The sequence below is a fragment of the Aspergillus undulatus genome (assembly GCF_047715775.1).
Source record: "Aspergillus undulatus strain CBS 261.88 unplaced genomic scaffold BDV17scaffold_2, whole genome shotgun sequence".
Taxonomy (NCBI): Eukaryota; Fungi; Ascomycota; class Eurotiomycetes; order Eurotiales; family Aspergillaceae; genus Aspergillus; species Aspergillus undulatus.
Window position 1 is genome coordinate 340,147 of NW_027396606.1, and position 22,741 is coordinate 362,887.

The 22,741-nt window shown below is 52.2% G+C and overlaps 6 protein-coding genes across 6 annotated transcripts; 3 read left to right on the forward strand and 3 right to left on the reverse strand.

Annotated features, from left to right (window-relative positions):
• Window positions 1-204: 204 nt before the first annotated feature.
• On the forward strand, window positions 205-847 carry BDV17DRAFT_65901 (uncharacterized protein). Its single transcript, XM_073764919.1, has one exon. The coding sequence runs from the start codon at window positions 244-246 to the stop codon at window positions 595-597; it is 354 nt and encodes a 117-aa protein (XP_073620529.1). The 5' UTR covers window positions 205-243; the 3' UTR covers window positions 598-847.
• A 4,059-nt stretch (window positions 848-4,906) lies between these two features.
• On the forward strand, window positions 4,907-7,378 carry BDV17DRAFT_65966 (J domain-containing protein). Its single transcript, XM_073764920.1, has one exon. It carries the CDS (start codon window positions 5,302-5,304, stop codon window positions 6,913-6,915), a length of 1,614 nt encoding a protein of 537 aa, XP_073620530.1. The 5' UTR covers window positions 4,907-5,301; the 3' UTR covers window positions 6,916-7,378.
• A 79-nt stretch (window positions 7,379-7,457) lies between these two features.
• On the reverse strand, window positions 7,458-11,122 carry BDV17DRAFT_250299 (AP-1 complex subunit gamma). Its single transcript, XM_073756309.1, has 5 exons — window positions 10,973-11,122; window positions 10,752-10,875; window positions 10,499-10,687; window positions 8,329-10,441; window positions 7,458-8,265 (listed from the first exon to the last, which is right to left on the reverse strand). Exons 1-5 carry the CDS (start codon window positions 10,980-10,982, stop codon window positions 8,170-8,172), a joined length of 2,532 nt encoding a protein of 843 aa, XP_073620531.1. The 5' UTR covers window positions 10,983-11,122; the 3' UTR covers window positions 7,458-8,169.
• A 241-nt stretch (window positions 11,123-11,363) lies between these two features.
• Window positions 11,364-13,937, forward strand: BDV17DRAFT_250300 (putative sterol o-acyltransferase (APE2)). The gene is made up of 5 exons (XM_073756310.1): window positions 11,364-11,864; window positions 11,930-12,370; window positions 12,420-13,118; window positions 13,186-13,441; window positions 13,509-13,937. Exons 1-5 carry the CDS (start codon window positions 11,740-11,742, stop codon window positions 13,575-13,577), a joined length of 1,590 nt encoding a protein of 529 aa, XP_073620532.1. The 5' UTR covers window positions 11,364-11,739; the 3' UTR covers window positions 13,578-13,937.
• Window positions 13,938-14,291: 354 nt separating this feature from the next.
• Window positions 14,292-16,128, reverse strand: BDV17DRAFT_66010 (putative nucleotide-sugar transporter). Its single transcript, XM_073764921.1, has 4 exons — window positions 15,786-16,128; window positions 15,650-15,726; window positions 14,705-15,583; window positions 14,292-14,606 (listed from the first exon to the last, which is right to left on the reverse strand). The coding sequence occupies exons 1-4, from the start codon at window positions 15,867-15,869 to the stop codon at window positions 14,336-14,338; spliced, it is 1,311 nt and encodes a 436-aa protein (XP_073620533.1). The 5' UTR covers window positions 15,870-16,128; the 3' UTR covers window positions 14,292-14,335.
• Window positions 16,129-16,240: 112 nt separating this feature from the next.
• Window positions 16,241-20,793, reverse strand: BDV17DRAFT_66065 (uncharacterized protein). The gene is made up of 2 exons (XM_073764922.1): window positions 17,895-20,793; window positions 16,241-17,842 (listed from the first exon to the last, which is right to left on the reverse strand). The coding sequence occupies exons 1-2, from the start codon at window positions 20,622-20,624 to the stop codon at window positions 16,484-16,486; spliced, it is 4,089 nt and encodes a 1,362-aa protein (XP_073620534.1). The 5' UTR covers window positions 20,625-20,793; the 3' UTR covers window positions 16,241-16,483.
• Window positions 20,794-22,741: the final 1,948 nt, after the last annotated feature.

Consider the following 22,741-nt stretch of genomic DNA (forward strand, 5'->3'; position numbering starts at 1 on the left):
CGATAGAGCTAACTACATTAGAGAATACGAACCAGCTCATATATTACAAATAAGGTACCTAAGTGGAGGGCACGTTATGCTCTCCTCTTCGCGTCTACGGAGTAGACGTCTACCACAATATACATAGAGAACTAACTAAAATTTGTCGCAATCTCTTGGATTTCTAATTCGCAGTGTCCATGAAGAACACGTCAGAGCTTGTACAGAGTATCGACATAGTAAAATGCACCGAAGATCAACCAGATGATCACCCGAGTCAGTCTGCTGATCAATAATCATTATTCTCCGGTACCTACGTCCAAGTCACCAGTATGTACAGTGTCTGTATGCCCCTCGCCTCGCATTCGCATGATTCGCATCGCATGCATGGCACCACATCGCATCGCATCGCATCGCAAGAACCACGCTGTCAAAATAAACCAAAACCCAAAAAAGAAAAATGAAAGGAAGAAAGGAAGAAACAAGAACCTAGTTCGCAGATCAGCTCTCATCAGCTCGCGTCAGCCCGGGCTATCCGTATGTACTCTTTACAGAGTACTGTGTCCCGTTTCCCGTAAGCGCACGCGTATCCCGAGTTTAGTGATAGTTTCATGGTGATGGGAGCAAGGCTGAGCACTTGCATTACGGTGTACAGAATAAACAGAACGGCCAGGGCGGGGGTGCTGAGGCGAGTGAGGCGCGAAACGATCTACCGCAACTTCGCAAGCGAAAACCATAAGCGAGTGAATGAGCGAGCCGGCGCTCCGAGTACTTATGACTTACTGTACGAACTAAGTAAGGCCCGAGTTAGAATAAATGCTCTGTAGGTTACATCCATCATTCGGACTGTTTCTCATCGATCTCACCTCATCTTGTGTCTCGGCGCGCGATAGACCCTGTTAGGCTTAAATCCTGCTTGTCCTACCTGAGGTGGCCTGAATGGGGATCCCGCATTCTGAGTCATGATGAAGACCGATTGCTCAGCCTGAGTCGATGTCTCCAACTTTAGGCTTACCGGCTTGTATTATGACAGCAGGGGCGTAGGAATTACTGTCCCTTCCCGTAATCCAGGCCGCCGGCATCCGATAGTTGAAGTGATGTGCGACACAGTTTCAGTTCAAGTCTCGGAATTAACATGCAAATGAACGATTAGCCGGTGGAGCTGGGTTTGACTCCTGGCAGTGTCTCGGGGTTCCCGTAGGATGCTGGGTAGCCACCTGTCTACTCCAGGTGCGATTCTGGCCAGGGAGGTATACCTCAACCTAGACAGAGCTGAGGTACCGACTCGTATAAGTATAACCCAAGTATGAGTATAAGCCTGAACGCCAGGCGATAAGGCTGACGCGCTAACCACGTATATAAGCAACTTGCGCGCTTCGAGCGGGCTGGGTCCCTCAGCCCGCGTAGCCCGGGCAAGCAGGCAGTTCATGGTATGCCCCGGCCGAGCCCAGCCAGCTGGAATCTCACCCCGTCAATCCAGGGCTTGCTGAAACTGAGTCGACGGAGTCGTAGATCGGATCAGGCAGGCTGCGGCAGCCACAGTGCGCTATTCTCTGCAGCTGGGACGCCCGGTCTCAAGGCTAAGGCTTCACCTTTAAAGTTCAAGGCTCCAAGGCTACCGATCTCACTACATCGAAAGTAGGCTATTGCTCACCGTCTCGCCTATCAACGCATTCTGGCAACGAGGCGCCCAATACCCTTCTTGGGTCGTTCAATAGAGTTATTTTATAGCCGTCTCAAAGATGAAGAAGTGCTGCACTTTTCGCCTAATGAGGGTATATGTCTGCTCTCTTAGGGCCCACAGCCTCTGCCATGCCCTCTGGGCGTGCGTCCTGCAGATTGGTGCTGCGAACCACTCTTCTTGGTAAATAGCAAAGCGTGGGGTTGAGATGATCAGAGAAACATTGTGTTTCGGTTTCTCTTCTTATTTTTGGTGCTGTGAATCGTGGAACATTTCTTTCATGAGACAAGGACTTCCTTGCGCGTATCTCGGCCCGGGTGAATGGAAGAAATGTGATTAGAATATAGTGAGGTTAAGAGTTCGTCTGGAGAAATTAATGGTGGCGGCTGCCTCATGATGCAGCGAGAATCCAACGGGCGAACTTTGTTGGCCGTGAAGATTCGCTAGTTGATAGTAGTGTTTCCCGGTCTCGAGATGGAGGGGGAGGAGACTGGACATGGATGAACGAGGCAAAAGACAAGAGCCTCGCTGCCTCTCCATTTCTTTGATCATGGGGTACATAAGTCTCTCGCCCTCTCGGAGAAATCTAGACTCTTCTCATTCTGTCCAGTAGGGGCTCTGTTTCCCTATTGCTCGAGGTGAAGGAGGGTTGCCCGTTCCAGTTACCAGAAGGCGGCTATCTCAGAGCTGTTATTGGGTGTGGATGCTCGGAGAAGGAAGCACAGCATCGGACTATACTAGCTCGATGTCAGGACAATCATCATGGCATTGCATGGAAATTATGGAAGCGAAGAGCTCGGTTGGTTGGTTGGTTGGTTGGTTGGGGTCAAGGATGAAGGTAAAGGTACGAAGCACGTTTGTACCTTCCCAGGCCCGGCGTGCAGATGACTCGGGGCCGATGGCGTATTCGAGAAGTCATCAATTTTGTTCCACGAGGCGTCTTGCCATGGTCGCAGCGGGATCCTACTGTAGTGTCTAGTCTAAGACGAGACTAGCAACGCACCCACAGGCTCGTGGGACCGCAAGATGACTTGACGTCCAGTGCATCCAGAGGTATTACGTCGCGCACTGTTGGATTAGAGTCCAAGAGCTACTAATATGTAGATGCGCGTGCACTGCGCTCCTTCCGGCAACACTTTATTTTGCCTGTGAAGGGAAGATCTGCCGTTGGCCAGAGGGACCGATAGTCGACAGATCAACATCCAAGCAGTCCCTTGGAGAAGCAGGTATAACCGTAGCTCTCTACCCCGCGATGCGATGTGATCCGAGCACCTTGTGACAAGTTAACCGCCGAAATACAAGCAGCCCGGCCAGGATTGAATCATCCGATTCTCAATCAGAATCCACGCACGTCAGCGCCGTCCTGACTCCTGACGAATCTCGGTCGATCAGCGACTTCACCTGGCATGGTGTTTGACCTGCCTGAAGGCTGCTGCTGCTGTCCTACAGCCCCGACGTCGAGCCCGGACCTGTTTGCACAAGCCACCATAAAGCTGATTATTGGGGGATTGTTTCAGATGAAACAGAAATGTGAGCTATCGACAAGCACTGCACCAGAGTCTGGTTCAGCGAACGGAAGCAGCCGGGCTCACCCACGGGACTGTTGTCTGTTACTCACGAGGCCGGGATCGGTTCCATGGGCCTGAGACAGGTACAGTACATTGCAGCCAGCAAGTCTCCGTGCATCGGACGAGGGAAGCCAGTCCAGTTGTGAAACTACTCCTGAGTTCTTCTCCTGACTCTCATCTGCAAGGTTAGCTGCAGCTGGTGGAGGGCTCAGTCCAGGTGCTGAATGGCCCTCCACGGCGCTAAAAGGGCGCACCCTGATTGGTCAGCCGTGAAGGAGGGGGAGGGGCAGCAGCAAAAGGGTCTGAGCCAGTCTGAGCCAATTCCAAGCTGCAGAGTCCACCAGTCCAACACATCATCGTCGGTGAGGCGGACGAACGAGACCGGCCTGCGTGCTGTGGTTGGGATGATTGGACGGCAGACAACACCCCTCTCCCTGAACAGGCAAAAGCGAGAGACAACCTCGACCTATGGGAGCAGGAAGGGTGCAGAATGCAGTTGCAATCACAACTGGTGAAGAGCATTAGTGCGGGGCCGGCGTTCGGGAGGACACTTTTCTGAGGAATCGGCCATCCCAGAACGTCGAAAGAATCCTAGAGAATAATCCCAGATAATCCCAGCGGTGGCCGCCTGGCGATGGCTGCTGCTCATCTGCCACTCCTGATGACCAGGCCCCCGTTAGCAGTTGGTAGGTTCAGGGCGGCCAACGTGACAGCAAGTCAGAGGTAAGAATCCGCGGATGCTGATTTCTGGCTTGATGGGGAAGCTCAGATAGACAAGGCTCCGCTATGGACGTAGTTCTGGTCCATCGCCCAGGAAGAGTATGGCTTGTCTTGTAGAGAGATCGTATATTTGTATCACGTCCACTCCCCTGCATCTCATCCAGTTCCCACTGCCTCTCTATCTTCTAAACACTGAGATAGAGACAATTGCCCATGCCTGACCGCCCATCCACAGAGCCCAATAATCTGGTTGGTTTCACCGCCGCTTCCTCTGCGTCTTCAGGTACGATTGTCTTCTAGCATCACTACTACTGGAGAACTGGACTGAGATCATACGAAGCCTAAGACGCCAAAAGACCCAAAGACCACCAATTCCCAATTCCCTCCTTTGTCCGTTCGCATGGTCTTTCACCCGCTCGACTCCCACAGCCACCTTCGCATTCCGTGGCATCATCGAGCATCATCCAGCAGTTCAAAGCGCCTTCCAGCATTATTGACTGATTGCTGATTGATTGACTGATTGACTGGCTGCAGTCGACACCAGTCTCAGCCTTGTTCATCATTAATTCTCATTCTGATTGACGTGGGACGACTCTTTGATACCCGACCATTCTTTTTGACTTTGCTTCGTTTCTTCCATTCATTTCTCTGTTCTCCGTGGCATTATCTCTGTTTGGCCACTATTATTTTCCTTGTGCAGTGTCAGAGTGTGGCGCAGTCCGCTGTATTGCGTTGTCCAGGTCCTCCGTCGGAGTCGAATCGCCCCTCGGTCAGCAGCGTATTGTGTATCCTGCTTACCCGTTCCTGCCAAACTTACACCCCTGCACTGCTTCGCATTGGCTGCTTCCCCCTCTTTCGATACCGTTCCATTACGATTACTATATCTCTTCAACGCAACTGAACTTCCACCTTCCACTGCCCCTGCCAGGCACAGTTGCATCATCTTTGCAGTCTCGCTTTGCTGTTTGGCCCTTTGCTCCTCCTTCGTCTTTGCTTCTTCTCTTCTGCGATTGTCTCTTCCTCTTTCGATACTGCTTCTTAATGCCCACTTTATCCGTCCTCTTTCGGCGCCATTCCATCTGCGCCATTCCAGCTGCTTACAAAGGCGCGCTGCTCTTCCCCTTCAGGAAAGGTCTGCTATCCAAGTGCATCTGATCGCCACATCCCGCATTGCTCCATACTGATCCTTCTTGTCTGGCAATCCGACCATTTGCCGCCCTTGACTCGGATAAATACTCCTTTGCCTTCCCCCCTCCTTGTTTTTGCCTTCCCAATCTTACTCCACTACCCAATTCTTCCCCGGATTGATACCGAACAGCCCGGTTTGTCCCTCGACAAACCATCTACAACACAATGACAGCGTTACCGGACTTTGATGCGTACGAGGCCTTAGGTGTTACGAAAGATGCGACTACCGCTGAGATCAAATCATCACATCGAAAACTCGTGTTGAAATGCCATCCCGACAAGATCAAGGACGAAGCTCTTCGCGAACAGGCCCAAGATCAGTTCCAGAAAGTACAGCAAGCCTACGAGTGCCTTTCCGACGAAACGACCAGGGCCAAGTATGACAACAAGGTCAAACTGGCCGAACTGAAGCGCGAGATGGCCGCGCGCGGCGCCTCTTACACCCGATCACATCCTCGCGAGTATCGCGACGGACGCATTTACGAGGAGAGAGTCCCCACAGACCCAGAGGCCTTCTTCGAGGACGAGGAACGCTTCGCCGAATCGCCACGACCCACGTCACGTAAACACGAGGAATATGGTACACGTCCGCGTTCCAGGGCAATGGATGAGAAGAGGCGGTCAAAGGCAGCCTCATCATCTAGTGCTAGTGCTGCTCGTGCCTACGCGAAGGAAGTCCGCGAGAGCGCAAAAGCGACTCGAGCGGATCGGGACAAGTACCGAACCAAGGAACGGAGACGGGAAACCTACGATAAGCATTACGTGGAGTCCGACAGCTCTGCTTCAGAAGCGGAGGTGTACTACATTCCTGTGAAGCAGCCGTCAAAATCCAAGAAGTACTCCAAGACCAAGCCGACCGAGTCGTCAAGTCGCCGATCCAGGACGCACCATCGCGATGAAGACGATGACTACTATTCCGATGACCGCGAGCCTTCGTACAAGCATGACATGCAGTACACTAGCGCAAGGGATTACATTCGCCGCTCAAAGGAGACCATCGCCGACCCCGACCGACGACGCCGTAGTTCTCGCTCTCCCTTTGGATACGATGCAGCGGAACTAGAGACGTCAAGACGCTCAGGCCGATCTACACGCTCCAGCCGACCCCCTACCTCACACCACAGTTCTTTCGAGGATCTTGAGCCCCCCCTACCTCGAAGCCATGACAAGGTTCCTTCGATGCCCACTTCGCAGACATTCCCCGGGCCGACCTCATCCCCAAAACCGTCCAGATCAGCATGGGTACGCTCTCCGTCCCGGTCCAACCGAGAAAGCTCTCGCCGGTCAGGTTCGGTTCACGTCAACGGAAAAGTCTACGCGGAGCCACGAACATCAAAGCTGAGAGGCGAGAAGTCCGACTCGGGCTACGCAAGCTCGAGTCCTACTCCGGATATCCCGGAGGCTTCGCCCAAGCCTTCTCGCTACAAGGACAGCAGACCCAATCCAGTCATTGTCGAGCCCAGAGCAGAGCCACCACCCTTGAGACACTCGAGAACATACTCGCCTCCTCGCCCAGAGCGACGCATGCCTCCACGCAGCAGTACCACCTACACCTACCCTTCAGAGCCGATCTCCCGGGAGCCGACATCCCGCCGTTTCTTTCGAGAAGTCGACAGCGATCAACTTCACAAAGAGAGGGAGAGGCATTCGCGGGGCAGTGACGAACCTAAAGTTCAGTACATCCGCCCTCCTTACCCTTCACATACCCACTCCGACTACGCTCGACACTCGAGCAGACGCACCCATCCGTTTACTAGTCTCGCGTCCACGACTGCATGAGATTCCGATCCATCTTTCTCCCCGCTCCTCTAATCCTATCTATTACCTCATGACTCTACGATCTTGCATTTACTCGGTTGCATCGCCATCGGATCGTTTTCACTTATTAGAAACTTCACCGTGATCAGTCACTATCTGAATCATTATAAAGATCTATCATTATATTCTCCATTTTTGTTATTGCATGACTCATCGTCTCTACAATGCCGGCGCATAATCGGATACAGGAACTTGCCTTGGTTTGATTTTTGTTTATCTATTTATTCATTTTTTCGGTGCCTATTGGGGATTCACGGAGGTGGTAACTGGGAATCAGGATCAGGAGTGCGATGGGTCTATCTATCTATGCCCATTATATCCATTGGATGGCTTGCTTATCATCATTATTTATGCCCATTAGTATGTATTAACGACTAACGACCAACGACCTCATCTACGAGATTCGATTGAAATTACATTGGGCTCTTCGAGCTATATTATATCTATTCATGCGTTGATATCATCATATAGACTGAATAAACTAAGCTAAACTAAATCATCATCATCATCCTATCCACTCTCTGCCTTATGTACGAGTAAGAGCGTTCTAGAGTAGCTGGATACAAACGGCCATGCCTAAGTGGCGAGGTGGTGGGGTGGGTTCACGAGGTAAACCATATCCACTTTATCTACCTAAGGCTCTAAGCCTAAGCTTGAAGAATTGATATTGGGCAGACAGCCAGGTAGAACCTTATTTACCCGTCCACTGCGCTGACCATATATCCAGCCTGCCTCCACTACCCACTCCTTACCCAAATTCGAATGGAAATGGTCATTGGTGACTCATGGTCCGGTAATCGTAGGTACCAACGTCGTAGATACCACACGTCTGGAGGCTTAAGGTTCCAAAGCAGGCCAGGACAGGGCAGGCCAGGAAAGGCTAAGATCTACCTTAAGTACCTTCCAGAAATGGTGATAGCCAAAAGACCAGTCCAGGGGAGACCCAGGGCTAGGCAATGACGAATCCCTTCTCCTAGGTACGAGTACGAGTCAAGGTTCGCCATCATGCTCACGTTGATGACCAGAAGTAGCGGAGATCCGGTCGATTTTGGATGGAGATAAAGTAACCTCAGGTAAGTATGGTATGACATGGTATTATAAAGACTATGTTATGTAGTAGGGAGACCACGTATGCGACAGAGTCCTTTTTGGCACTTTCTAGAACATGGCATGGGATGTAGCAAGTTAGGGCTTGAGAGGCAGGGAGGTCATTATTTACGATTCGGACCAGTCGACTTGGTCCGTTGTTGGTTCGGACCCGTCCTTTGCGTATGTGACGCGGAGACGGAGGCGGAGTTTGGGTGGGAGGGCCTGGTGAATAACTCGTTAGCACATGGAAGGATCTTAGAACTATATAGATGGTTTCTGACTTACCCCATTGAGAGCAGTAACCTTCAGCATCTGGACACCTTCGTCTCCAGAGTCAAGCTCTGCTTTGTTGATGGCACTAAGTTGCAAGCGCTGGCTCTTGGGCACAGCGGCCTGGAGTCCGACGTTGGTAAACTGGCTGAAGCCCGAGTCGTTGCGGAACCGAGCCTGAATCTGCGCTGTGTTGTTGCCTCGCTGAACCTGCAGAGAAAGCACCAAATCGTTCTTTTTGAAAACTGTGTAAGCGGCGGGTGCCGAAGGGGAAGGTGTCGAGACTGCAGCGCCAGCGCCGCCTAGGAGATCAAGAGCTGCCGAGGCTGGAGCTGCTTGAGGTCCGGGAGACGGTGTGCCTCCGTTTGAGCCGAAGAGATCCATGATGGCGGCGGTGTTTGAGACGGGTTGTTGCTGAGCTGGTTGGGGTGCGGGGGATGATGATGAAAGGCCAGAGTCTCCGCCAAGGATGTCCGCTAGTAGATCTGCAGTGTTCTGAGATCCGTTGGTGGTAGGGCTGGCTGCCGGGACATCGGAACCTCCCATGAGATCAAGCAGCATATCCTGCTCGGCCATTTTTACGGGCTTTCTCGACTTGTCTTTGAGAATCTTGCTCTGGCGCTTCTTGGTCGATGGGCCTAAGACTCGCTGCTCTTCGCGGATTTCAGGTGGAGGCATCCGTTCCAGAACACCCCGACGGATCTGATCATAGCCGAATAGGTTGTTGTATTCCACAGCGCGCTGTTGGATTTCAACGCTCAAGTCGGCGGTACGGCCGCTAAGTGACCGGCGGAGCCGTTCAATCTGGGCCTCATCAGACATACGCACAGTAAGCTTCATAGAAGCCGTGGTGATATACTCGACCACGGTCTGCGTCGCATATGTGCTGTTGAGGATATTGTCAAAGAGGTCAACGATGTCGCTTTCCTTGACCTCCCCGACGAGTTCTTCCTCTTCGAACTGACCACCGCGGAGCAGATTATCACCATATTCACCGATGAGCCATGTGGCCGCAAGGGTGAGGCCTTCTTGTGAAATGTCTTCTTTCAAGGATACGTATAGTTTTTGAACAGTGTAGGTCTGTAACTCTGGGGTTGTTGCGACGAGGCGTACGAATGACGACAGGATCTGCTCCTTGACGTAGGCACCGGCCAGCTTGAGAACCCTAAGAATCGTGTCGGCGTGCCAGCGTTTGTTCGGGGCGTAACGGTCCGCAGCAATACCAATTTGTGTCGTCATAACTGGTTTGAATTCGTTGTCGGCAACTTCCAAAAATGCCAGTAGTTCCCGCACGAGCACCCGAACATTGCTTTCGTTGATAAGCATGAAGCTCAAGTCGAGAGCTCGTCTCCTAATGCTGATATCTGGATCACGGAGACATTCCAGAATGGTGTTGCGGTGCCTCTGGACCGCATTCGGTTCGATTGCAACAACCTTGTTTAGTGTGTTGAGGGCGACGTAGCGAATGTTGTTGTCCTTGTTCGTGAGGAATTTACCAAGAATATTGACCCCGAGTACCCTCAACCCGGAGTCTGCTTCAATGTCGAGGATAGTCAGGACAGCCTCGTAGAGAATCGAGTTACCGACGTTCTTCGACGAGTCCGTGTTGGTGGCCACTTGGGCAAGGATGTCATTGATCAATTCGCTGGTAGCGGTATCACCGCGTGCCAGTAACTTGAGTAGGCGGAGAATCTTCACTTGCACAAAGGGATCGGTGACGCCCGACACATCATGCTCGGGAGCATACCCAGAAGTGGTCAGGCCTTTCAGAGCGCGCACAAGACCGCCAGCAAGAGGTCGGAACATCTCAATCACACCTTCTTGGCCTTCCTCTGCCTCCTCCGCTTCGCACATGTCGATCACCAAGGTGAGACCGCACAGAAGGACGCCGTGATTCCTATCCGATAACAAGTTCTTGGCCTTTTCGAGGAAGTGCTCCTGCAGGTCGGGGACCTTGCGACAGATGCGCATAGCACAGAGGGCTGCTTTTCTCCGAATATAAGGGTTGGCGGTTGAAAGAAGGGATTCGACGTCGGTGAAAAGGTCTCGGGCCATCTCCACTGAAGCGATGTTACCCAGGGTGCAGAGGGAAAGGCCGACGATATATTGGTTGGAATGTTTGAGATCACTAGCGGACGAAAACCACGTCAGACGAGTAAGCCGGAGCTAGATCAAGGGGGCTCACTTTTGCAGCGAATTTGTAACCAGGGTCAAGACTTCTTGGTTCTCATCAAGCAACAACATCGTTCCAAGATATCCCAGCCGTTTATCGGCAAACCGATGGGACGCTAACAATTTCAGACATTCGATCTGACCGAAATGTGTACGCTCGCCGAGGGTGAAAAGATAAAGGAGCTTGGCCACATTGTTCCTCCTGTCCAGTTGTATGAGCTATTGGACCGGAGCGTATATACAGGACGGCTGTGGGTAATGCTAACCGGACGCCCGAATCATGGCTCTCTTCCCTGAATGACGCACGGATGGCAGCACTTTCTTTTTGGATGACTGCTCGCTCGTCTGCAATTGTCTTGGCCGACCGAACGTTGCGGATGAATTGCTTGACTAAGGTAACCCCCGAAGGGCTGGTGTGAGCGAGACCGAACTGCAGCTGAGGGCAGGAAATAGGAGTGTGGGGGATCAAGCATGGGCAGAAACTCACGGGATGCCATTGCGGCCGCAAGGATCCCTCACGGGCAGACGAAGAGAAGGGAAGGTCGAGGTGGGGAGAAAGAGACAGACAGAAAGAAGAAGAAGGATGCGAAGAAGCCAGTCCACGCAATCCGGCGAGAAAGTTGAAGCAATGGCGAAGTACTGAGGCACTGAGGCTGGCCGTGTCGCTGCATTGATTGCGATCTGGCTGTCTGGTCTTGGCGTCCACTCCGTTGGGACTAGTGTACTTGCACGTGATAGCTCCTTGGTTCCTGTTATTTCAGGCTACAAGGCATTTAGAGATCAAGGCACCCAGGCACCCATAATGTCAGCTGCCCCGTGTCAGTTGCCAACCACGCCCAGCGCTACGTAATGATTACCAGACATTCTCCCACCATGCAGTTAGTGCCAGGCGCAGTAAGACCACCCTCGGCGTCGGATCGCATCTCCTTCAGTTGGCGGTGCACACCGGACTCGCGGCCAGCGGTTCGTCCGGCCGTAATCCTGCATGGGGTCAAGGAGGAGAATCCTTGCCCAGGCCCTGACGGACAGGAGTATGATGCTATGCGACTGCGATGCGCGGGCCCACTTATAAACCTCCATCCTCCAGCCCTGCCGTCACTACCGTGTCCGTGTCCACTCTTGGTATTTATAAATAAGCTGACTGAACTACTTGTCTTATTCAGGAGACATATTATTTCAGCGGTCCCGATGTGAGCCGTATTGTTATCCCCATTTACACTTGTCCTCAAACCTTCCGCGCGAACAGCTACCAGCATGTCTTCTGCCGTCTCACACCAGGGCGGCTCCGCGGTGCAACGGCCACGTGCGGTTCCTGACACAAAGAAAGTCGAAGACGCTCTGCTCTCCTCTCAGATTGATAAGGTGGACACCGAGTCGAGGTAAGACTTCTTTGGCCGTCGCAGCAATTACTGCTAAGCTCTTTTACTGATGTCTAAACTCGCAGTGGCCGCTCAACCCCTATCCCCGAAGATGCCCCCCCTTCAGCGCATTCGATATCGACGGCGAGGAAACAGGCCAGAGCTCGCAACCGACTATTCTATACTATCAATTATGTTCCCCGAGTATCCCACTTTGACCCGCGGAGCGACTATCATAACTTCCGAGGCTTCTTCACGCTCTTCTGGATTGCACTGTTTATCATGGTGGTGACAACGGTTTTGCGGAACATCAAGGATACCGGTTACCCTTTGAGAGTGAGGGTTTGGAGTCTCTTGACCGCCAATGTATGGTCCTTGGGCTTCAGCGACGTTGCCATGGTCTGCACTAGCGGGTTGGTCATTCCACTCCACTATATCTCCAGAACCAGCGGCTGGTTTCGGTGGGAAAGAGGGGGCATTGTGCTGCAGAGTATCTTTGAAGCGATCTGGCTTGGTGTATGGATCAAGTGAGTCGCTAGGATGTCTCAATATCGAACAGGAACTGACGGTCTATAGGTGGCCATTCATGCTGCGCTGGACGTGGACTGCCCAAGTCTTCTTCACCCTCCACACCTTAACTATCCTCATGAAAATCCACTCTTATGCCTTTTACAACGGCCATCTCAGCGCGACGGAACGCCGCCTTTCATCTCTCGATAAGCCTGGCCTGCACAAGACAGGCGCGGCCGTTCGGTATCCGGAAGTCGCATCATCTCAGCAGCCATCACGACGACCTGCTCACAAGCGGTCGCATTCAGTTGCAGAACTGCGCAACGACCTAGCCACTGAGTTGACGTCGCCAATGGGCAACGTCACTTACCCGCAGAACATCACGCTCTACAACTACATCGACTTCCTTTTCTGCCCCACCCTCTGCTATGAGCTAGAGTATCCCCGCAGCAAGGAGAGATCGTGGATGGAAGTCGGGTCCAAGACCTGCGCAGTCTTCGGGTGTATCTTCCTCCTAACACTCGTCAGCGAAGAGTTCATCCTGCCAGTTCTTAATGAAGCCGCTATCCGTCTACATACGGCGCGCACCCTCGTAGACGGCTCCCTCGCCATGGCCGAAGCAATCAGCATGCTCCTGTTCCCCTTCATGATCACCTTCCTGCTCGTCTTCCTCGTCATCTTCGAGTACGTCCTAGGTGCATTCGCAGAACTCACCTGCTTCGCCGACCGCCACTTCTACTCGGACTGGTGGAACTCCTGTGACTGGTAAGTGTCCTCGGCCCTAACTTCATCCTAAACGGACCGCAACATTGAACTAACCATCAACCACCAGGCTTGAATTCTCCCGCGAGTGGAACGTCCCCGTCCACCACTTCCTCCGCCGCCATGTCTATTTCTCCTCCCTCTCCCACTTCTCCCAGCCCGTCGCCATGCTCATCACCTTCCTCGTTAGCTCGATCTTCCACGAGCTCGTCATGAGCTGCATCACCAAGAAGCTGCGCGGGTATGGGTTCCTCGCAATGATGCTGCAGCTTCCGCTCGTCGCGATCCAGAAGTCGAGGTTCTTCCGGCATAAAACGACGCTTAACGTACGTCAACATCTGTCCTCTACATCCCGATAGACTCTCTGCTAACTGCTCTTCTTTTTCCCCTTAGAACGTCTTCTTCTGGCTCTCGATGATCTTTGGCCTTTCGCTAATGTGTATATTATACGTCCTCGTTTAGGAAGCTTCCTCTTCTGCCTCCCCTCCTATATCCATCTATACATCTGTATTTCCTTTTATTCCTCTTGCTCTTGCTCTTGCACTTCGAGTTCTCTGCTTTGAGACCTTCCTCCACTACGAGCAATATACCCAACCAACCCCTGATACCCGATCTACATCCGCTTTGCAACTGTGCATAACCTAACGTATCTGCCTCTTCCGCCTCTTCCTCCGTCACCCTATCTTCCTTTCGTCCTATTACTATTCTTATCCACATGTATTTCTAGACCGTACTGTACCTACAAGCAAGCGATAACTAGACTGTGAGAATATTTGTTGGGGTGAAATCTCTCGTGAATTTGACTGAGTGTATATTTCGATACTGTTATTCTTACTCGACTGCTAGGGAGTAAGGTGCTTGCGTACTAGATATTGAGTTTATGAGATATCGGGCATGTAGCTGTAGATAGGTATATCCAATTTATTTCGTAACCATCATGCCTTATGACAAGCCATAGGTTTGACAAGGAAAGGAAATGCCCAGATAATAAGAGAAAGCCCAAAAAGAGCACCAATCGCCCATTCAAAACGCCAGACTGTGTCATGTCTATGGCAGCATCAGGATCCAAGTCCCCAAGCAACAAACCCAAGCAAGACAGACAAAACGTACCCAAAAACAAACGAACGAGGTAACCCAAAAAGTAGCCAAAGATGAACAATGCAAAAAATCAAACCCACTAATAGACAAGCCAACTTCCATTTCATAAGCCAAGTCCAGGTCTAATTATGCTCAATCGGCTCCTCAGGCAGGAGCACACGCTCCCTCTCCTCTCTAGGTAAGCAAGCCTTAAGTGGAGGCCGAACTATATCATTGAAGAGGAACGTTCCGTAAACGAGCAGGGCGAATCCAGCGACTTGGAGCCATTTAAAGGTCTCCCAGCCGAGACCGAGCGAGACGAGCCAGATGAAGAGTGTGCGGCAGGTGTCGATTGTGCTGCGTGAGGTGGCGGAGACGGTGCGGGTTACAGATAGGCCGAAGAAGTTGAAGCCGCTGGGGGAGGAAAGGTATGAATATTAGTGGTGGACATGGTAGATTCGTGGGGGTTGAGTCGAAGGGGGAGACAGGGAGAGGATTGATATATTACGTACCCAATGCTGATCATGATCATGACGCTGGATATGGCCACTGTTTTGTGGGTGAGAACTTGGTGCCAACCTTCCTTTGCGTCGAAATATCCGTATCGTCCTGCTTCTGTACGGCCGGCGCCGAGGTACAGAATGAGCGAGGCGACGACGGTCACACAGAAACCAAAAATACCCTCCCAGCCGACGACCTGCAGCGGCTCCATGGCATAGTTCTCCAGAATCCATTCCTCGAGGACAAATTGCGAGGCTGTGAAGATTTGAGCTGCGGCGATAAGAAGCACACCGACGACAGCCCTCACGGCCTCTGGAGTCTTCGCGACGGCTCTGGTTTCCATGGCTGCAGACTGGATGACTACTGCGACATTCTCCCGAGTGATATCGTGGCCTTGGTTGTCGCCGAACAATGCACCGGCGAGACCAACTAGTGCAACACCGAGCACTACCACGAAAAGGGCCAGCCACTGGTATAGATATAGCTTGCGCCGCAGGAAGAGGACGCTGAAAAGACCGACGAACAGCACCAAGGCTCCGCGCGTCATCTGGTAGATGCTGGCTGCGACGAACAACAAACCAACGTTCATTAGAGTAGTTCCAGCGATATCGCAACATGCCGGCGCTGCAAGGAGAAATGTTCGCAGTCCTTGAAGTCTGATGCGGCCATCGGATAAGCGCAAGGGCTTCGAGGGGTCATCGTTGCCATTGGGTCCGTCAATTGTTTGATCATCGTCCTCCTCATCTCCATCAACGTCATTCACCGGGCGATAACCACCGGCCAAGAGAGGAGACTGGTTCTGGAACAGACGGGGCGCGAGATAGCGTTTATACAAGTGTGTCATGCCAACGACCAGCCAGCAGCCCATCTCCCCGATGAACATCTGGATACTGTTGCGGCACCGTGAGTAAGCATGAGCATTTGCTTGCCGGTCGGCAGTGAATCGAAGAACTTACGTCTGAATAACCGGCTGCTCGAAGAGACGATGATCTTTAGGGTTCGGGGAATCGCAGTTTCTAACACATTGCATGTCCTGCACATAGCTCCGCATGAGCTTCATCCGCCGAGTGGGGAATTGACATCATCGCTCACCTGGTACTTGTTGAGGATAGTATTGCACACCCCTGTCACAAGCATCATTGTGACGAGAAACGGTATGAGGGCTTTGTTCGTCATCTTGATTGCTTAGCTGCGTGTTACGGACGCAGCAGCGCGGGATGAGGCGAGAAGCAGAGAGGTCTGTTTGTCTAGGCGATTCGGTGACTCGCTCGTGGAGACCTTGCTGACGCGATAGGGCAATGATATGACTGATTCTAGGGATAATAATCAAGAAATAATAGGTAACATGTGAGATATAACTTCAGTTCTTATTGATAACGCATCAATAAGCAGAGGAGGAAGCAATAGGTGTTGACAGATGAAAAAGGACCTCGGGGAGTTGGAGTCGGTCTTTTGTCTTATCAGCTGCGGATCTCCCGTGACCACTCACCATGGTGGGTCTGGCGAATCTACGTACGGAGTAAAGTAAACGTGATAAAACAGAAATCAAATCATTGAGCAAATATAGTATCAAATTCCGGTATAATACCTGCAAAGCAAATTCAGAGCTCCAATATCATTCGCAGAGGCAAGTCGTAAAATCCCATTTTTCGCTCATACCTTCCTTGAAACGCCTTTGCTAATATATCCACAAGAAAGACACAGATCAACGGGTCCCCCTTCAGTATATTATACATAAATCGTGCACCCTTATGCCAAATCCAAGGAAAAGAAACTCGAAGGCACCAATTCTACATGGCATAGATCGCCATGCTGCTGTCATTGCCGTCCATTGTTCCATCTTTGAAGTCAACCAACTCCCAGTCGATATCCTCGCAGGACTCATTCATCATTATACCATCCTCAAATTGACCAGGTAAACAGTACCAGTCGGACGGGATCCAGCCACTCTCAGTGACGCTGGAGACTTTGCTGGTTATATCATCATTCTTCAGCATATCCACATCCTTGGGTGTCTGGGTAACGACACCAGTCTCCACGGAGTCCGGCGTGTCCTGAGTACCATTGAACATTTCAACATTGATAAATTCATCCATTGCACCGAATCCCAATGCACTGTCGAAGTCCAGGTCGAACCCATCGCGGATCGCGTCGAGAGAAATCTTGCTGTCCGCCCATGCATCTTTTGTCGCCGCTGCCATTGACGCTGCTTCTTGCTCTGCTGATTTCTTCAGGTCTTGCTTGCTATCGCGGCTTGAGGCCGGCTTCGAACCGGGACCTTTGACCGCTGGCGATGCAGGCTTCGCGGTCATCTGGCTTGAAACTCGCCCCATTGGAGTAGAGCCAGGAACGGGCGTCGCCCCTTCGGTTTTGACCTCCTTCGCTGGCAACGTTGTGGCAGCAGCCTTGTTGGAACCCATATCGATAGCAAAGCCGAACCCTTTGGTGGAACCCTGAGAGTCCGCCTTCTGTTCACCTTGGAGCAGGGTGCCAAAGCTTTGCAACGCAAATTCGAGGGCGTCCTCAATAGGTTCCTCAACCTTATGATTCTCCTCAACGTGTTTATCAAGCTCGTCCTGGGTGGCAAGTCCCTGGTAGTGATATTGACATTCAGGAACAGAGCACTTGAAAGCACCGATGAAGGGCTTCGCTTCCGTTGTCGGTTGCTTGCCCGCTTGTGCCTTGGGCCCCGAGGGCCCAGAAACAGGTGTAGTACTTGGATGTGACTGCTTTCTTTTCTTTGGCGGAGGAAGCTTGAGCTCCTGGGGCGGTATGCCACCCGGGCCGTAAGCATGTGGAACACCCTGCGGTGAAGGGGCTCCAAATGGCGCCGGTGCAATAGCAGAAGCACCTGATGCAGCAGTCTGGCTTGAGGCCCTGCGAGCCCGCTGGAGAGCTTCCTCTTGCTGCTGAAGCTGCTGGAGATTGCTGGCGTTGAGCTGATTCGTTTGTTGCGCATTGGTTGCCTGAGGAGCGCCAGGCCGCTGGCCTGGATTTTGGCTCTGCTGTTGGTTGACACGGGCAATCATATGATGGAACAGCTTCTTGATATAATTCGTGGTGCCTGTCAGATATTCCGGAGTGATCGTGACTTGATCGTTCAATGCCCAATCAGGCCCAGGTTTGAATTGACGCATTAATTGGATACGCTAATGAATGTTAGTATGTCGACGATTTAGGAAAGAGAACGACTGAACTTACCATTCCAAGTAGGCTGCGCACGTTCTTCTCGTGATTGGGAATTTTCGAGATGAACTGAACCAGCGCATCCATCCTGCCAAGATAATCCGTACAATCACGCAGCTGTTGATTCATTGTAGCCCTTTGTTCCGGGGTGACGGCAACTGGGTCGTCAGATGGAGCATTCTTTGCGAGCTCATTGTACAAATGTCGAAGTTTCTCCGGTAGGTTATTCCATGCCTCTTCGGCAGCAGCTCTATTAACGGCACCACGTGCCTGGCCCTGCTGTCGACGAATGTGAGCCTCTACTTGGGCGCGCTGTTGAGGATTCATCATGGATAGCTGCTCCCGACTCAACGGCATACTCGGCTTGAGAGGCGCTGTTGCCGGCAGCCCGTGGGAAACTGCAGGCTGTGTCGAGCTCTGGACTGGCGATGTCTGGTTGACCGCCGATTCCTCATTCGGTACCTTCCTCTTTGACGTCGGTGGTGTTTGCTTCGCGCCCGGTGCTTTCGCGGCCTTGGCAGACGTTGCAGCCTGAGCCTTAGCCATCTGACTCTGCACGATCTGTTGAGGCACCTGATGCTGAGCTTGGTTTTCCTGTTTTGGTGCGGCGGAGGGAACAGAGACCGGTGGTTGAGAAGACGCTTGTGACTGCTGGTTCTGCTGGTTCGCAAGAGCCTGGGCCGCCTGGGCAGCATGTGCTCGCATCTGCCTCTGTCGAAGGGCTTCGCGCAATTGATCATCATTAAGGTTCTGAACTTGGGCACCCAAGCGCTGGCGAGCTACCTGAAGCTCTTGTTGTGTGATCGGACGCATTTGCGGTATCGAAATTTGCCCATGTTGCTGACCAGACTGAAGTTGCTGAGGGGTTTGGAACGGCGGTTGCTGGCCCTGCAAGTTTGCAGGTCCCCAAGAAGCCTGGCCGTTCTGCTCAAGATTGCGGCTACTATTTTCTTTCAGGAGCTGGGCAAAATGGTATTTCTGGAACGTTGACAGTTTCTGGAGATCCATCCCCCCAAGAAGTTGTGGATTTGCTGCTGCTAGGCGTTTCAACTGTCCCCACGACTTGATATCTTTCGGTATTGATGCCGCGACATTTGGGTTGTTGTTGAAGATTGCAGTTGGGAAAGGTATGCGATCCATCTGGCCAACCTGTTCAGGATTCAACTCCATATTCGGAGCGGTATGCTGACGGAGCAGTTGAAGCCCGCGGAGTTGTTGTTGTTGTTGCTGCTGCTGCTGCTGCCGTTGCTGAATAGACATCTGTTGTCCCGGTACCATTTGATTCGGCTGCTGGGCGCCGTTCCATGAGGCGAACTGCTGCTGTAGATCTAGTGAAGCCCTCATATTTTGAGGATTGGCCATTTGACCATTGACCATTTGTTGACCTGGGTTGGACTGCGGCATGTTCTGCTGCATGGACATGTTCTGCTGAGCGGCATTTGCTCTAGCAAAAATAGGATTGTTTCTAAGCATATGACGCTGATTCATGAAGAAAGCAGTCAGCTGCTCGTTAGACATCCGTGCCAGCTGCTCCTGGATATGTGGTGGGAGATGGGCGGGAATGGGAGGGCGATTTGGAATCCCCTGTTGTGAGCCATTAGGCAGACCATTTGGCGGATGCTGACCCATACCGGGCTGCCTTGGAGGCGGTTGTACCTGAGCGGTGACCTGCGCAGGGGACATTTGCCCCGGGGCTGCCATCGGACGATTTAACATGGGCATCGCTGGGCTCTGGGACAATTGCTGCGGTATATGAGAGTTGGCTTGGCTAGCTTGCGACATCGCCAACTGCGCTTTCTGAGCCGCCTGCATACGTTGGGCTTGGGTTTGCGTCTGGCGCTGCGATTGAAATGGAGCTGCTTGCTGAGCTCGATCCTGAGGGCCAGCCTGTGAATTTGGCACATGCGTTTGCGGCATAAACGGAGGGCTGATTCCAGCGTTGTTCATGTTGTTTTGACCCAGTTGCTGTCCGACCGGAGCCATATTTGGGGTCGCATTGAATGGCTGTTGGTTCATCTGAGATGAGCTAGCGGGAACTACCAATTGGCCAGCTTCTTGAGAGCGTAATCCGTCAGCCTGTTGCCCTTGAATGTTTTCGATGTTTCCGATGAACGACGAGGGGTCGATGGTTTGTTGATTACCCATGGAAAACGAAGGATTTCTCTGTTGCATATTCATCATGTTCTGGAACATTTGGCGTTGTTGAGGGTTTGCCATAGGATCACCCATCAGAGCATTGGCGGGGTCGACACCGTTATTCTGGTTGTTGCGGCTCATCTCCATGCGGGTGCGTTTGACTCGACGGAGGTGGCTCATCGCCTGGCAGCGGAAAAAGTAGGTGATGGGATCCATATTTTTCTTCTGTAGGTATATTTTTTGTTCCGGACTCATGTTCTGCAGGTTCGCCTTGATCTTATTCATATCTTCTGGAGAGGTCTTCTGGAGAATCTGTTGTGCTATACGACAGACCTGGTCGTACTCTTGCGCCGAGAGAGTATGGAGTTCATCATTCAACGCAGCAGCGCCTCCGGGGCGTTGCTGAGACCGTTGTTGCTGGAGGATCGCCTGCGGTTGCTGTTGCTGCTGCTGACGCTGCTGCATGGCAGCCTGCTGGCTATGATCATTCATCCCCATTTGCATCGGCTGTTGGCCCTGCATTGGCGACGCCTGCATCGTCCGGGGCAGTTGCTGCGGAAATGGGGGTTGCCCTACACCCGCCATACCGGTCGGAGGTCCTTGTTGCATCACGCCTCCTTGTATCGCTGCTGCTTGCCTGGCACGGGTATCGCGAATGTGGACAAGTTTGTCGTTGAACTCTCTGTCGTAATCGGCCTGGAAGGGTATGTTTAGAGGTTATTACTAACCAGCGGAACCAGACCCAAGCATACCTTAGTGGCGGCTTCCTTGAACGCCTTTGCCTCAAAATTCATAGCCGCCGAAGCGGCACTTCGTACCTCGATTTGCGGCTGTATTAAACGGAGAGAAGTAATCCTAGATGCAGAAACGAAGTAATCAGCTGGATGTACTTTGCCTAGGGACGACAAGGTTCTGCAACAGATCGCGATCGTGAGGAGACACCAGACTCACATCTGATGTACTTTAAAGGTCCGCTCTCGCACGGAGACCTCCGCTCTCCAGCCAGTGAACGGGCCCTGGCTACTTAAAGCCTGGGCAACACTTTGTAGGATCTGCTGGAAGTCTTGCCTGGGGATGCCTTGCATCTGGCCCGGTGGCTTCACTCCAGCGTTCATGACCCCATTCACATTGGGGAAGTTTGCGGGGTTCATGACAACAACCCCTCAGCGGGGATCGAGGAGAAGTCCGCGCAAGCCTTGTAGTGAAATCAGCATTCGCCAATGGGTAGAGCGCACTCGATATTGTGAAGTTGCGTCGAACAAGCCGAGTGAATAATGTCAGAGATGTGGAGAACTAAGGCGGTCTCGGGATCGGCAATGATGAACGATTCCGGTGGGCGTGAATAAATAAGAGAGTAGCGCCGGGGAGACGAGCATGCGCGACTCGAGCCAAATCAAAGGTATTACGACGTTCCGAAAAGTCGGGATCGCTAATGTTTCAGAAAATGGGAACCAGACTGAACGGTGTAGAAAGGTATAGAAAGAGAGGGAGAGAGAGAGAGAGAGAGAGGTAGGAAATGCGTTGGTAGCAATAAAGTGATCAGCGCAACAGAGGAAAACAAGGCGTTCGGGCACCAGCGTCCAGTCGAGGCAAGTTCTTTGGCAGCAGTGGGCGAGTGGCTTGGGGGGGAGGGAGAGAGTCGGTCCTCAGTGATTGCACCGGCGATGGTTGGATCACGGACAGGGATGTTTGCAGTTACACCGGATCCAAGTGGCTGCAGAACAATTCGAAGCAACCTCAATGCCCATGAACGACGGGAAATTTATCGAACGGGGACGATTCTGGATCGAAGGGGGTTTCAGTAGAGCAGCAGGAGATAGTGAAACGGACAAAGAAACGGTCGGTTCGTAGACTAGATGTCGAAATGAGGAGCAAGTGTCAGGATGATCGTAATGTAGGGAAGGGGAAAGGTTTCAAACGAGTTTAGCGGGAGAAATTGAACAGGGGAACTCGAGCACAGAAAACGGAATCAAGGCGGCAGATTGGGGTGTGCAAGACAGTCGGGGGAAGTTAAAAGAGGAAAGACAGCAAGAGGGCGACAGGCAATGATGGAGCTGGGACTGGGAGACAATTAACGGCCTACCGAAAAAGAGGGTAAAGCGGGTTGCTGCCCAGTTTGGTGGTGTGGCGGGCAACGAAGTCAGCTGGAGGGCAAAAGGTCGAGGAGCGAAGGAAGAAAGAGAGAAAACAATAGAAAGAAGAGCAATGGTGCCCAAGATGAGCCAACAAGGGAAGAGAATATAATAGAAGAACAAGTTGAATATAACGGTCGTGAGGACGAGACGAGAGGCCGACGCGGTGGTGCGGGACCAGTTCTGGTGTCTAATCTTGAGGAACCACAACTACTGACAGCGGACTGGGTCCTCTGGGAGTGGGAGCTAAGGTACAGGCTACGGCCAGGCAGATCCTGATCAGAGCCTAGCACTACTAGACTACTAAAGAATAAGGCTTAGAATATCAATGGAGATCAGGACGGCCTCAAGGTTTCCTTTTGGTCAAGTCAGTCGGACGAGCAGCCGGCCCATGACTGGCTGCACCGACGCAAGGTCTGACGGCCAAGCGTTGTGTAGCTTCACTTGCGCCCGCCGTAAATAGCGCTTCAGCAGGTTCTGGAGGCTGTTCCGACTCGCCGTTGGTATAACATTCTTGATTGTCTTCTTATGCGTGCGTCATGGAGATAGGACCTGCCTTCACCGACCCTCGAATACCTAGAACCGACTATGAAA

Coding starts and splice junctions, on each gene's coding strand:
- BDV17DRAFT_65901 (XM_073764919.1), top strand. CDS start 244: ATGATCACCCGAGTCAGTCTGCTGATCAATAATCATTATTCTCCGGTA.
- BDV17DRAFT_65966 (XM_073764920.1), top strand. CDS start 5,302: ATGACAGCGTTACCGGACTTTGATGCGTACGAGGCCTTAGGTGTTACG.
- BDV17DRAFT_250299 (XM_073756309.1), bottom strand. Junction 10,442..10,498: donor GTTACAAATTCGCTGCAAAA/GTGAGCCCCCTT, acceptor TTCGTCCGCTAG/TGATCTCAAACATTCCAACC. Junction 8,266..8,328: donor AGGTTACTGCTCTCAATGGG/GTAAGTCAGAAA, acceptor GTTATTCACCAG/GCCCTCCCACCCAAACTCCG.
- BDV17DRAFT_250300 (XM_073756310.1), top strand. CDS start 11,740: ATGTCTTCTGCCGTCTCACACCAGGGCGGCTCCGCGGTGCAACGGCCA. Junction 12,371..12,419: donor TGGCTTGGTGTATGGATCAA/GTGAGTCGCTAG, acceptor GACGGTCTATAG/GTGGCCATTCATGCTGCGCT. Junction 13,119..13,185: donor TGGTGGAACTCCTGTGACTG/GTAAGTGTCCTC, acceptor ATCAACCACCAG/GCTTGAATTCTCCCGCGAGT.
- BDV17DRAFT_66010 (XM_073764921.1), bottom strand. CDS start 15,869: ATGACGAACAAAGCCCTCATACCGTTTCTCGTCACAATGATGCTTGTG. Junction 15,584..15,649: donor GAGCAGCCGGTTATTCAGAC/GTAAGTTCTTCG, acceptor GTGCCGCAACAG/TATCCAGATGTTCATCGGGG. Junction 14,607..14,704: donor ATGATCATGATCAGCATTGG/GTACGTAATATA, acceptor TTCCTCCCCCAG/CGGCTTCAACTTCTTCGGCC.
- BDV17DRAFT_66065 (XM_073764922.1), bottom strand. CDS start 20,624: ATGCAACAAGGACCTCCGACCGGTATGGCGGGTGTAGGGCAACCCCCA. Junction 17,843..17,894: donor TGCGCAGCCTACTTGGAATG/GTAAGTTCAGTC, acceptor AACATTCATTAG/CGTATCCAATTAATGCGTCA.